At 52.0% G+C, this 12,767-nt stretch overlaps 1 protein-coding gene across 1 annotated transcript in view; it reads right to left on the reverse strand.

Moving 5' to 3' along the window:
- Positions 1 to 12,767, reverse strand: part of DDR1 (discoidin domain receptor tyrosine kinase 1) — a 286,593-nt gene that overhangs the window by 84,211 nt on the left and 189,615 nt on the right. Inside the window, exon 11 of the mRNA XM_086920718.1 lies at positions 7,586 to 7,793. Coding sequence (XP_086776844.1) covers positions 7,586 to 7,793 — 208 coding nt within the window. The remainder of the gene's footprint in view (positions 1 to 7,585; positions 7,794 to 12,767) is intronic.

The raw sequence follows: 12,767 nt of genomic DNA on the forward strand, positions 1-12,767 counted from the left end.
CTGTGTGGTGGTCAGAACATGATATCCTGATTCCTTTATGAGGAATAAAACCCTTAGAAACTCTTACACCACGGACTCTGTTTTCCTTCATTTCGATTGAGTTATTATTGATTAAGTACTTACCTGCATAGAAATTAAGAGAGTAAATTAATTATTTACATCATTTGGTGGCGTTGCTGTCGTTGCTCTTTTCCAGATGAAAATTGAGGTCTCCCAGTAGAATGTAGTCCTCGGAGGGGAGGGTGTGAGGAGTGATAAAGTCAGTGATGTCTTCACTGAATTGTGCACGGGGTCCTGGTGGCCTGTAGAGGAGGGTGCCTCTGAGAGTGGTCTTGGGGTCGGTGTGGATCTGGAAGTGAAGGTGTTCGGCGCTAGTGAGGTTGACGTCTGAGCTGGTTGAGATGCGGATGGAATTCTTATTGACGATGGCGATGCCTCCTCCTGTTTGCTTGGTGCGGTCTTTACGAATAATCTTGTATCCTTCCGGGATGGCAATGGTGATGTCAGAGGAGTGAGAGCCCCAATCCCACTCAGAGGAGTGAGTGCGCCAAGTTACACCTAACACTCAGAGGAGTGAGATCCCCAATCCCACTCAGAGGAGTGAGAGCCCCAAGTTACACCTAACACTCAGAGGAGTGAGGCCCCAAGTGACCATTAACACTCAGAGGAGTGAGAGCCCCAAGTCACACCTAACACTCAGAGGAGTGAGTGCCCCAAGTTACACCTAACACTCAGAGGAGTGAGAGCCCCAATCCCACTCAGAGGAGTGAGAGCCCCAAGTTACACCTAACACTCAGAGGAGTGAGGCCCCGAGTGACCATTAACACTCAGAGGAGTGAGAGCCCCAAGTCACACCTAACACTCAGAGGAGTGAGTGCCCCAAGTTACACCTAACACTCAGAGGAGTGAGAGCCCCAATCCCACTCAGAGGAGTGAGAGCCCCAAGTTACACCTAACACTCAGAGGAGTGAGAGCCCCAAGTGACCATTAACACTCAGAGGAGTGAGAGCCTTAAGTCATACCAAACACTCAGAGGAGTGAGAGGCCCAAGTCACACCTAACACTCAGAGGAGTGAGAGCCCCAAGTCACCCTTAACACCCAGAGGAGTGTGAGTCCCAAGTTACCATTAACACTCAGAGGAGTGAGAGCTCTAAGTCACACCTAACACTCAGAGGAGTGAGAGTCCTAAGACACACCTAACACTCAGAGGAGTGAGATGGCCAAGTCACACCTAACACTCAGAGGAGTGAGAACTCTAAGTCACACCTAACACTCAGAGGAGTGAGGGCTCTAAGTCACACCTAACACTCAGAGGAGTGAGATGCCCAAGTCACACCTAACACTCAGAAGCGTGAGATGCCCAAGTCACCCTTAACACTCAGAGGAGTGAGAGCTCTAAGTCACACCTAACACTCAGAGGAGTGAGAGTCCTAAGACACACCTAACACTCAGAGGAGTGAGATGGCCAAGTCACACCTAACACTCAGAGGAGTGAGAACTCTAAGTCACACCTAACACTCAGAGGAGTGAGGGCTCTAAGTCACACCTAACACTCAGAGGAGTGAGATGCCCAAGTCACACCTAACACTCAGAAGCGTGAGATGCCCAAGTCACCCTTAACACTCAGAGGAGTGAGAGCTCTAAGTCACACCTAACACTCAGAGGAGTGAGACTTCTAAGTCACACCTAACACTCAGAGGAGTGAGAGCCCTAAGACACCCCTAACACTCAGAGGAGTGAGATGCCCAAGTCACACCTAACACTCAGAGGAGCGAGAGCCCTAAGACACACCTAACACTCAGATGAGTGAGATGCCCAAGTCACACCTAACACTCAGAGGAGTGAGTGCTCTAAACACGCCTAACACTCAGAGGAGTGAGATGCCCAAGTCACACCTAACACTCAGAGGAGTGAGACTTCTAATACTCAGAGGAGTGAGATGCCCAAGTCACACCTAACACTCAGAGGAGTGAAAGCCCCAAGTCACACCTAACACTCAGAGGAGTGAGAGCCCTAAGACACACCTAACACTCAGAGGAGTGAGAACTCTAAGTCACACCTAACACTCAGAGGAGTGAAATGCCCAAGTACACCTAACACTCAGAGGAGTGAGAGCCCTAAGACACACCTAACACTCAGAGGAGTGAGAGCCCTAAACACACCTAACACTCAGAGGAGTGAGAGCCCTAAACACACCTAACACTCAGAGGAGTGAGAGCCGTAAGACACACCTAACACTCAGAGGAGTGAGATGCCCAAAAGTAACACCTAACACTCAGAGGAGTGAGAGCCACAAGTCACACCTAACACTCAGAGGTGATCACACATTAATCACACCCAAGACGCTAACCCTAGCCAAGACGAAGAGGATTAATCGCCCACTGACGGCAGTTAACACTGAGAGCCCCCTTCACACTTAACACACAGAGCAGTGAGACCTCCCAGGGACATGTAACACACAGAGCTGTTCGCCCACTAACCACACCCAAGACACACAGGTGTAAGTGCGCACTGACAGCAGCCAATACACAGAGGAGTGAGAGCCCCAATCCTGCCTGCCAGACAGAGGTGACCAGCTCTAAACGCACCTAACACTCAGAGGAGTGAGAGCCCCAAGTCACACCTAACACTCAGAGGAATGAGGGCCCTTAGTTACCCTTAACACTCAAAGGAGTGACAGAAAAAGTCACACATAACACTCAGAGGAGTGAGAGCCCCAAGTCACACCTAACACTCAGAGGAGTGAGAGCCCCAATCCCACTCAGAGGAGTGAGAGCCGTAAGACACACCTAACACTCAGAGGAGTGAGAGCCCCAAGTCACACCTAACACTCAGAGGAATGAGGGCCCTTAGTTACCCTTAACACTCAAAGGAGTGTCAGAAAAAGTCACACATAACACTCAGAGGAGTGAGAGCCCCAAGTCACACCTAACACTCAGAGGAGTGAGAGCCCCAATCCCACTCAGAGGAGTGAGAGCCGTAAGACACACCTAACACTCAGAGGAGTGAGAGCCCCAAGTCACACCTAACACTCAGAGGAATGAGGGCTCTTAGTTACACCTAACACTCAGAGGAGTGAGAGCCGTAAGCCATACCTAACACTCAGAGGAGTGAGAGCCCCAAGTCACACCTAACACTCAGAGGAGTGAGAACCCCAAGTCACACCTAACACTCGGAGGAGTGAGAGCCCCAAGTCACACCTAACACTCAGAGGAGTGAGAGCCCCAAGTCACACCTAACACTCAGAGGAATGAGGGCCCTTAGTTACCCTTAACACTCAAAGGAGTGACAGAAAAAGTCACACCTAACACTCAGAGGAGTGAGAGCCCCAATCACACTCAGAGGAGTGAGAGCCCCAAGTTACACCTAACACTCAGAGGAGTGAGAGCCGTAAGTAACGCCTAACACTCAGAGGAGTGAGAGCTCCAATCCTGCCTGCCAGACAGAGGTGATCACTCTCTGACCAGACCCAGCACACTGAGGAGCAGGAGGCCGTAAAAGAGGCCAAACCCACTAACAACCCCAACACACAGACTGACAAAACCAACACCCACCCACAGCCCACAGTGGATGGGACCATAAACATCCTGTTTAACATGCACCACATTTGGATCTCCAAACCATTTCCGACACACAGAGGACTGAGATTCTGCAACCAGTCGCAAAACGACGGTGTGAGAAGCTGGTTACCACGCCTAGACACATGGAGCTACCAAGCACACACCACAAACAGAGCAATCGGGCCCCCACACACGCCCTACAAGCAGGACCTGGACTCTTACCCACTACGTCCCAAACACTAAGCACAACCACTAACAGAGCAATAGGGCCCCCACACACGCCCTACAAGCAGGGCGTGGGGCTACAACCCACAGGGAAACTTCTCTCACTGGGAAAATCATCAACACACCACTCCCAGACACACCTCTTCAAGGCACATGACTGCACGACACACATGCAACGCACAGCATTGCAAGACATGCTTCCACGGTATACCAAAGCAAGGGATACCTCTGCTGTACACCACTCCAAGCCATACCTCTGCTGTACACCACTCCAAGTCATACCTCTGCTGTACACCACTCCAAGTCATACCTCTGCTGCACACCACTCCAAGTCATACCTCTGCTGTACACTACTCCAAGTCATACCTCTGTGGCATACCACTCCAAGTCATACCTCTGCTGTACACCACTCCAAGTCATACCTCTGCTGTACACCACTCCAAGTCATACCTCTGCTGTACACCACTCCAAGTCATACCTCTGCTCTACACTATTCCAAGTCATACCTCTGCTGTACACCACTCCAAGTCATACCTCTGCTCTACACTATTCCAAGTCATACCTCTGCTGTACTCCACTCCAAGTCATACCTCTGCTGCACACCACTCCAAGTCATACCTCTGCTGTACACCACTCCAAGTCATACCTCTGCTGTACACCACTCCAAGTCATACCTCTGCTGTACACCACTCCAAGTCATACCTCTGCTGTACACCACTCCAAGTCATACCTCTGCTGTACACCACTCCAAGTCCTACCTCTGCTGCACACCACTCCAAGTCATACCTCTGCTGTACACCACTCCAAGTCATACCTCTGATGTACACCACTCCAAGTCATACCTCTGCTGTACACCATTCCAAGTCATACCTCTGTGGCATACCACTCCAAGTCATACCTCTGCTGTACACCACTCCAAGTCATACCTCTGCTGTACACCACTCCAAGTCATACCTCTGCTGTACACCATTCCAAGTCATACCTCTGCTGTACACCACTCCAAGTCATACCTCTGCTGTACACCACTCCAAGTCATACCTCTGTGGCATACCACTCCAAGTCATACCTCTGCTGCACACCACTCCAAGTCATACCTCTGCTGTACACCACTCCAAGTCATACCTCTGCTGTACACCACTCCAAGTCATACCTCTGCTGTACACCACTCCAAGTCATACCTCTGCTGTACACCACTCCCAGACACACCTCTTCAAGGCACATGACTGCACGACACACATGCAACGCACAGCATTGCAAGACATGCTTCCAAGGTATACCAAAGCCAGGAATACCTCTGCTGCACACCACTCCAAGTCATACCTCTGCTGTACACCACTCCAAGTCATACCTCTGCTGCACACCACTCCAAGTCATACCTCTGCTGTACACAACTCCAAGTCATACCTCTGCTGTACACCACTCCAAGTCATACCTCTGCTGTACACCACTCCAAGTCATACCTCTGCTGTACACCACTCCAAGTCATACCTCTGTGGCATACCACTCCAAGTCATACCTCTGCTGCACACCACTCCAAGTCATACCTCTTCAAGGCACATGACTGCACGACACACATGCAACGCACAGCATTGCAAGACATGCTTCCACAGTATACCAAAGCAAGGGATACCTCTGCTGTACACCACTCCAAGTCATACCTCTGCTGCACACCACTCCAAGTCATACCTCTGATGTACACCACTCCAAGTCATACCTCTGCTGTACACCACTCCAAGTCATACCTCTGCTGTACACCATTCCAAGTCATACCTCTGTGGCATACCACTCCAAGTCATACCTCTGCTGTACACCACTCCAAGTCATACCTCTGCTGTACACCACTCCAAGTCATACCTCTGATGTACACCACTCCAAGTCATACCTCTGATGTACACCACTCCAAGTCATACTTCTGATGTACACCACTCCAAGTCATACCTCTGCTGTACTCCACTCCAAGTCATACCTCTGCTGCACACCACTCCAAGTCATACCTCTGCTGTACACCATTCCAAGTCATACCTCTGCTGTACACCACTCAAAGTCATACCTCTGCTGTACACCACTCCAAGTCATACCTCTGCTGTACACCACTCCAAGTCATACCTCTGATGTACACCACTCCAAGTCATACCTCTGCTGTACTAAACTCCAAGTTATACCTCTGTGGCATACCACTCCAAGTCATACCTCTGATGTACACCACTCCAAGTCATACCTCTGCTGTACTCCACTCCAAGTTATACCTCTGTGGCATACCACTCCAAGTCATACCTCTGCTGTACACCATTCCAAGTCATACCTCTGCTGTACACCACTCCAAGTCATACCTCTGCTGCACACCACTCCAAGTCATACCTCTGCTGTACACCACTCCAAGTCATACCCCTGCTGCACACCACTCCAAGTCATACCTCTGCTGCACACCACTCCAAGTCATACCTCTGCTGTACACCACTCCAAGTCATACCTCTGCTGTACACCATTCCAAGTCATACCTCTGCTGCACACCACTCCAAGTCATACCTCTGCTGCACACCACTCCAAGTCATACCTCTGCTGTACACCACTCCAAGTCATACCTCTGCTGTACACCATTCCAAGTCATACCTCTGCTGTACACCACTCCAAGTCATACCTCTGCTGTACACCACTCCAAGTCATACCTCTGCTGTACACCACTCCAAGTCATACCTCTGCTGTACACCATTCCAAGTCATACCTCTGCTGTACACCACTCCAAGTCATACCTCTGCTGTACACCACTCCAAGTCCTACCTCTGCTGCACACCACTCCAAGTCATACCTCTGTGGCATACCATTCCAAGTCATACCTCTGCTGTACACCACTCCAAGTCATACCTCTGCTGTACACCACTCCAAGTCATACCTCTGTGGCATACCATTCCAAGTCATACCTCTGCTGTACACCACTCCAAGTCATACCTCTGCTGTACACCATTCCAAGTCATACCTCTGCCTTACACCACTCCCAGTCATACCTCTGCTGTACACCATTCCAAGTCATACCTCTGCTGTACACCATTCCAAGTCATACCTCTGCTGTACACCACTCCAAGTCATACCTCTGCTGTACACCACTCCAGGTCATACCTCTGCTGTACACCACTCCAAGTCATACCTCTGCTGTACACCACTCCAAGTCATACCTCTGCTGTACACCACTCCAAGACATACCTCTGTGGCATACCACTCCAAGTCATACCTCTGCTGTACACCACTCCAAGTCATACCTCTGCTGTACACCACTCCAAGTCATACCTCTGCTGTACACCACTCCAAGTCATACCTCTGCTGTACACCACTCCAAGTCATACCTCTGCTGTACACCACTCCAAGTCATACCTCTGCTGCACACCACTCCAAGTCATACCTCTGTGGCATACCACTCCAAGTCATACCTCTGTGGCATACCATTCCAAGTCATACCTCAGAAAAGTATACCACTCCAATTGATCCCACTACAAGGCAAAGCACTGTGAGGCACACCACCGAGACACACAACTGCAAAGTACACCTCCTAGATACACCATTCTAAGGCATTCCACCCTCAGGTATACCACTCCCCGACATACACCTGAAAGTATACCTCCAAGACATACCACACCAGGGCCTACAGCCACGGCACACTGCTGCAGAGCACACCTACAAGTCATGCCTACAAAACTGGTCACCAGTGTTTCTGCAATGGTTGGACACCACTCCAAGATGGCTACTGCGTCTTCAGACCTCACTGCAGAGTCCATACCGGGACCCACTCAAACATGGCTCCTCTCACCTGTGCCCTCGGCTCCGTGGGGCAGCTCCGGCAGCTTCATCCGGGCTCGGCTGGGCTCCTGGTACTCGCTGTCCGTGGAGTTGATGCGCTCGTAGCGGTTGGAGTGCCGCGAGTGGGTCAGGGAGTTGTTAGTGTTATTGATAAGGATGGTGTCCCCTGGCACTGAGAGGTGGACGGTCAGGTCGCCATCAGAAATCCGTCGCTGGGCCTGGGCGGGGGAGTTAAGAAAGAATCAGCTGAACATCCCTAAGACGCTCTGATCACAGCCCTCATCCTGCAGCTCAACATCCCATGTGAGGTCTGACTCAGGAGACCCCCACCCCCCAGCCCTGTGCTTCCAAAGACAACACCTTCACTGAGGAGACCCCCCACCCTGTGCTTCCAAAGACAACACCTTCACTGAGGAGACCCCCCAGCCCTGTGCTTCCAAAGACAACACCTTCACTGAGGAGACCCCCCACCCTGTGCTTCCAAAGACAACACCTTCACTGAGGAGCCCCCCACCCTGTGCTTCCAAACACAACACCTTCACTTAGGACCCCCCCCCCCCACCCTGTGCTTCCAAACACAACACCTTCACTGAGGACCCCCCCACCCTGTGCTTCCAAACACAACACCTTCACTGAGGAGCCCCCCACCCTGTGCTTCCAAAGACAACACCTTCACTGAGGAGCCCCCCACCCTGTGCTTCCAAAGACAACACCTTCACTGAGGAGACCCCCACCCTGTGCTTCCAAAGACAACACCTTCACTGAGGAGACCCCCCACCCTGTGCTTCCAAAGACAACACCTTCACTGAGGAGCCCCCCACCCTGTGCTTCCAAACACAACACCTTCACTTAGGACCCCCCCCCCCACCCTGTGCTTCCAAACACAACACCTTCACTGAGGACCCCCCCACCCTGTGCTTCCAAACACAACACCTTCACTGAGGAGCCCCCCACCCTGTGCTTCCAAAGACAACACCTTCACTGAGGAGCCCCCCACCCTGTGCTTCCAAAGACAACACCTTCACTGAGGAGCCCCCCAGCCCTGTGCTTCCAAAGACAACACCTTCACTGAGGAGCCCCCCACCCTGTGCTTCCAAACACAACACCTTCACTGAGGAGACCCCCCACCCTGTGCTTCCAAAGACAACACCTTCACTGAGGAGACCCCCCACCCTGTGCTTCCAAAGACAACACCTTCGCTGAGGAGCCCCCCACCCTGTGCTTCCAAAGACAACACCTTCGCTGAGGAGCCCCCCACCCTGTGCTTCCAAAGACAACACCTTCACTGAGGAGCCCCCCCCACCCTGTGCTTCCAAAGACAACGCCTTCACTGAGGAGCCCCCCCCAGCCTGTGCTTCCAAAGACAACACCTTCACTGAGGACCCCCCCCCCACCCTGTGCTTCCAAAGACAACACCTTCACTGAGGAGCCCCCCCCCACCCTGTGCTTCCAAAGACAACACCTTCACTGAGGAGCCCCCCCCCACCCTGTGCTTCCAAAGACAACACCTTCACCGAGGAGCATGCCCCCCCCCACCCTGTGCTTCCAAAGACAACACCTTCAATGAGGAGCCCCCCCACCCTGTGCTTCCAAAGACAACGCCTTCACTGAGGAGCCCCCACCCTGTGCTTCCAAAGACAACGCCTTCACTGACGAGCCCCCCCACCCTGTGCTTCCAAAGACAACACCTTCACTGAGGAGCCCCCCACCCTGTGCATCCAAACACAACACCTTCACTGAGGAGCCCCCACCCTGTGCTTCCAAAGACAACGCCTTCACTGAGGAGCCCCCCCCACCCTGTGCTTCCAAAGACAACACCTTCACTGAGGAGCCCCCCACCCTGTGCATCCAAACACAACACCTTCACTGAGGAGCCCCCCAGCCCTGTGTTTCCAAAGACAACACCTTCACTGAGGAGCCCCCCAGCCCTGTGTTTCCAAAGACAACACCTTCACTGAGGAGCCCCCCACCCTGTGCATCCAAACACAACACCTTCACTGAGGAGCCCCCCAGCCCTGTGCTTCCAAAGACAACACCTTCGCTGAGGAGCCCCCCACCCTGTGCTTCCAAAGACAACACCTTCACTGAGGAGCCCCCCACCCTGTGTTTCCAAAGACAACACCTTCACTGAGGAGCCCCCCAGCCCTGTGCTTCCAAAGACAACACCTTCACTGAGGAGCCCCCCACCCTGTGCATCCAAACACAACACCTTCACTGAGGAGCCCCCCAGCCCTGTGTTTCCAAAGACAACACCTTCACTGAGGAGCCCCCCACCCTGTGCATCCAAACACAACACCTTCACTGAGGAGCCCCCCCCTGAGTTTCCAAAGACAGCTTCCCCAGTGCTGGGACTCACCTGGCCCTGACCTGTGCTGGCTCCAGGCACCTCTGCAGGTGTGACATCTCAAGCAGGCAAGATGGAATTTTCTTTAAAACATGTTTCCAAAGGGAACCCAGTACAGGGAGCAACATTTGAAAAGAATTATGGGTGGAATCGGGACATGTAAGGTATCCGCTGTCATCCCTCAGGTTGAAAGAAGTCGTCAAACTCCTCGGGAGGTTTGCTATAAAAAAGGGAAGGTGGACCACCCCCCTCTGCATCATGAGGTGGCAGAGACCCGGGGGGGGGGGGGGGGGTGGGGTCAGAGGCACTGGAGTGTGTGACCTGAGACAGAAGCAGAGAGCCTTTAAAAAAGCGGCCTTGAGGGGTAGAACAGGGGTCGAAGCAGCAGACACCCGGAGGGAGGAGATTTCGACTCCTCCCAGTGTCCCGTTTTAGGGGGTAATGAAGGCCAATGACACACCTTTGGGGTGGGGGGGCTTTCATTCAGCCTAATATCATTAATATTGGGGGATTTATAAAGCACGCGGCTACCCAACAGCGTCTCCCGGTGCTGGACAGGGCGGCAGGCAGAGCCACAAACAACAACCCCAGGATAGAAAATCAGGCTTGGCAACTAACAAGGAAGGTCTTCATGTGATTTCGGAAGGCAAGCAAAGAGTGCCAGCTCCTGAGCTCAGCTGGAAGAGAGTTCGCGCCTCTCATGCGAGCAAGACGGAACCAGGGCCCTGAGAACAGTGAGCGGCTAGAGGATCTCAGCTGCCGGGTGGGCACACAGGGTTTCGACAAGCCTTGGATATAAGAAGGGGCCAACCCAAGTCTGGCCCGGAACATATAGCATAAGGCCTTGAATTCGATGCGCTTCTTCACCCTGAGCCAGGGAGTTTATGAAGCAGCGTTGAAACTGAGGCGAATCCATGCCGCCCAAAAAGAAAGCGAGCGGTCCCATTCTGGATGATCTGCAGGCGATGGATCAAGGATTTGTCTGCGCCCAGACATAAAACATTGGAGTAGTCCAGTCTGGAAGTCACCAAAGCCTGCATCACTGTTCTCTGGGCGTCCGGTGCAATTAGCCAGAGGATATTTTAAGCCATTTTAGAACAGAGAAGCAGGTGTCCGTGACTCTGGACACCTGAGGTTTGAGGGGGAGGTTGGTATCGACAAAGAAAAACCAAGATTCTTGACCCTAGCTCCTGGAGCAGGTAATGGTCACAGAGCATCCGGCCAGTGGTTAACACCCCAGAGTTCGGGGTCATTTCCTTGAACCAGGGCCTCAGTTTTGTTACCATTCAGCTTCAGAGCATTTCTAGTCACCCAGAGGGAGACATTTCTCAGGCCATGACGCTGGGCGGCTGATAGTAATAATGAGAAGATAATCTGGGTATCGTCAGCATATGAAACGACCGTGAGGCCTGACTTCTCAGCAACGCCTGCCAGAGGGCGAACGTAGACATTGAAGAGCAATGGGACAAAATTGATCCTTGAGGGACTCTGGAGGTAAGCGCTAAGGTCTTCGATCTAGATTTTGTCAAGATGACCTGAAAGGTGCGATCTTTTATTAAGGAGATCAGCCTCCTCAAAGCCAGACCCTCAGTACCTGAGGCCTCAAGTCGGTCTGTCAAGATGGAGTTTGACACCGTATCGAATGCCGCACTCAAGTCTCGCAGGACGTGACCCCAAGTAGGGCAGATTCATTGCTATGGCGGTGGCCAGATCTAAAGCCGGACTGCGAAGGGTGAAGCAAATTGCAAGTCAACAAAAGAGGAGAGTTGGAAATGAACATGTCTTTCCAGTATCTTAGAAAAAATAGATAGACGGGAGATCAGGTGGAAATTTGACCACACTCACCGGAGCTGGGGAACGAGGGGAGTCCTCTTCTGTCGCCGCCATCGCCAGGAGTCACTACATTACTGGGATAGCGCCGCCGCCCCGGGACTGCAACTCCCGGCTGCCTCAGTGGCGGCGCTGCTTTTACACGCATCACAAGCGCCAGGAGGCGCCCATAAACAGAGCTCTGCTCCGCTTCGCGGGACACGAGCGGGACGCCGAGCGAAGCCCGGGCAAAGGGCGGGCCCTCTATGGCCCTCAGAGGCACGAGGAGGACGGGACAGGCCACCCCATTCGATGTTCGCCTCATGCTCACTGGAAAAGGAAGGTAATATGAACTAACCCATCAAACTGCCTGACATTATATACTCTTCAGCATCCCCTACCTGGCTACCTTCAGACTTCTCCGTTTTGGCTAATAGAGTACGTGCACTACCTGCATAGGCACCTGTCATTGTCATATATATATTTAGAAAGCTATCCACATCATGTCTGACAAAGGGCCTCACATAAATAATATCCTTCAGGGGGGGCAAAGGAAGGGGACATTGGACAACTATCTAATTAGGCTACATCAGCAATTGAGTCCGTAAGAGAGAGAGTAGAACAAAGTCTCCCCGTAGATCCCTCATTTAGCATCCAATCTCCTCTGGTGCTACCAGACCAAACCCAAAATTTAACCTTGCTGGAGGATTTAAATCTGCTTTGCAAAACTGTATATACCAACGTTGAAAATGGGAATGAGCAAACAAATGCTCCTGCACGTGCAATAAGAAACACAAGTCCCCAGCATAGCATTACATCTCAACTAAATGTAAGCCATCTCAGTACTCCCCCTCCATTATCACCTATAGACACTACCCAACTGACAGCAAACGTCCAGGCCCCCTTTCTTAACAGAAAGCGCAAAGGTGCTAAACAGAGGGGAAGATTAGCTAAAAAACAAAAATTGTATCTAAGACCCCTTTCGGCCATTAGCAATACCCCAAAAACATCTGAGGTACATTCTATTCTGGATTCTCCT

The sequence above is a fragment of the Lissotriton vulgaris genome, chromosome 5 (assembly GCF_964263255.1).
Source record: "Lissotriton vulgaris chromosome 5, aLisVul1.2, whole genome shotgun sequence".
Classification (NCBI taxonomy): domain Eukaryota; kingdom Metazoa; phylum Chordata; class Amphibia; order Caudata; family Salamandridae; genus Lissotriton; species Lissotriton vulgaris.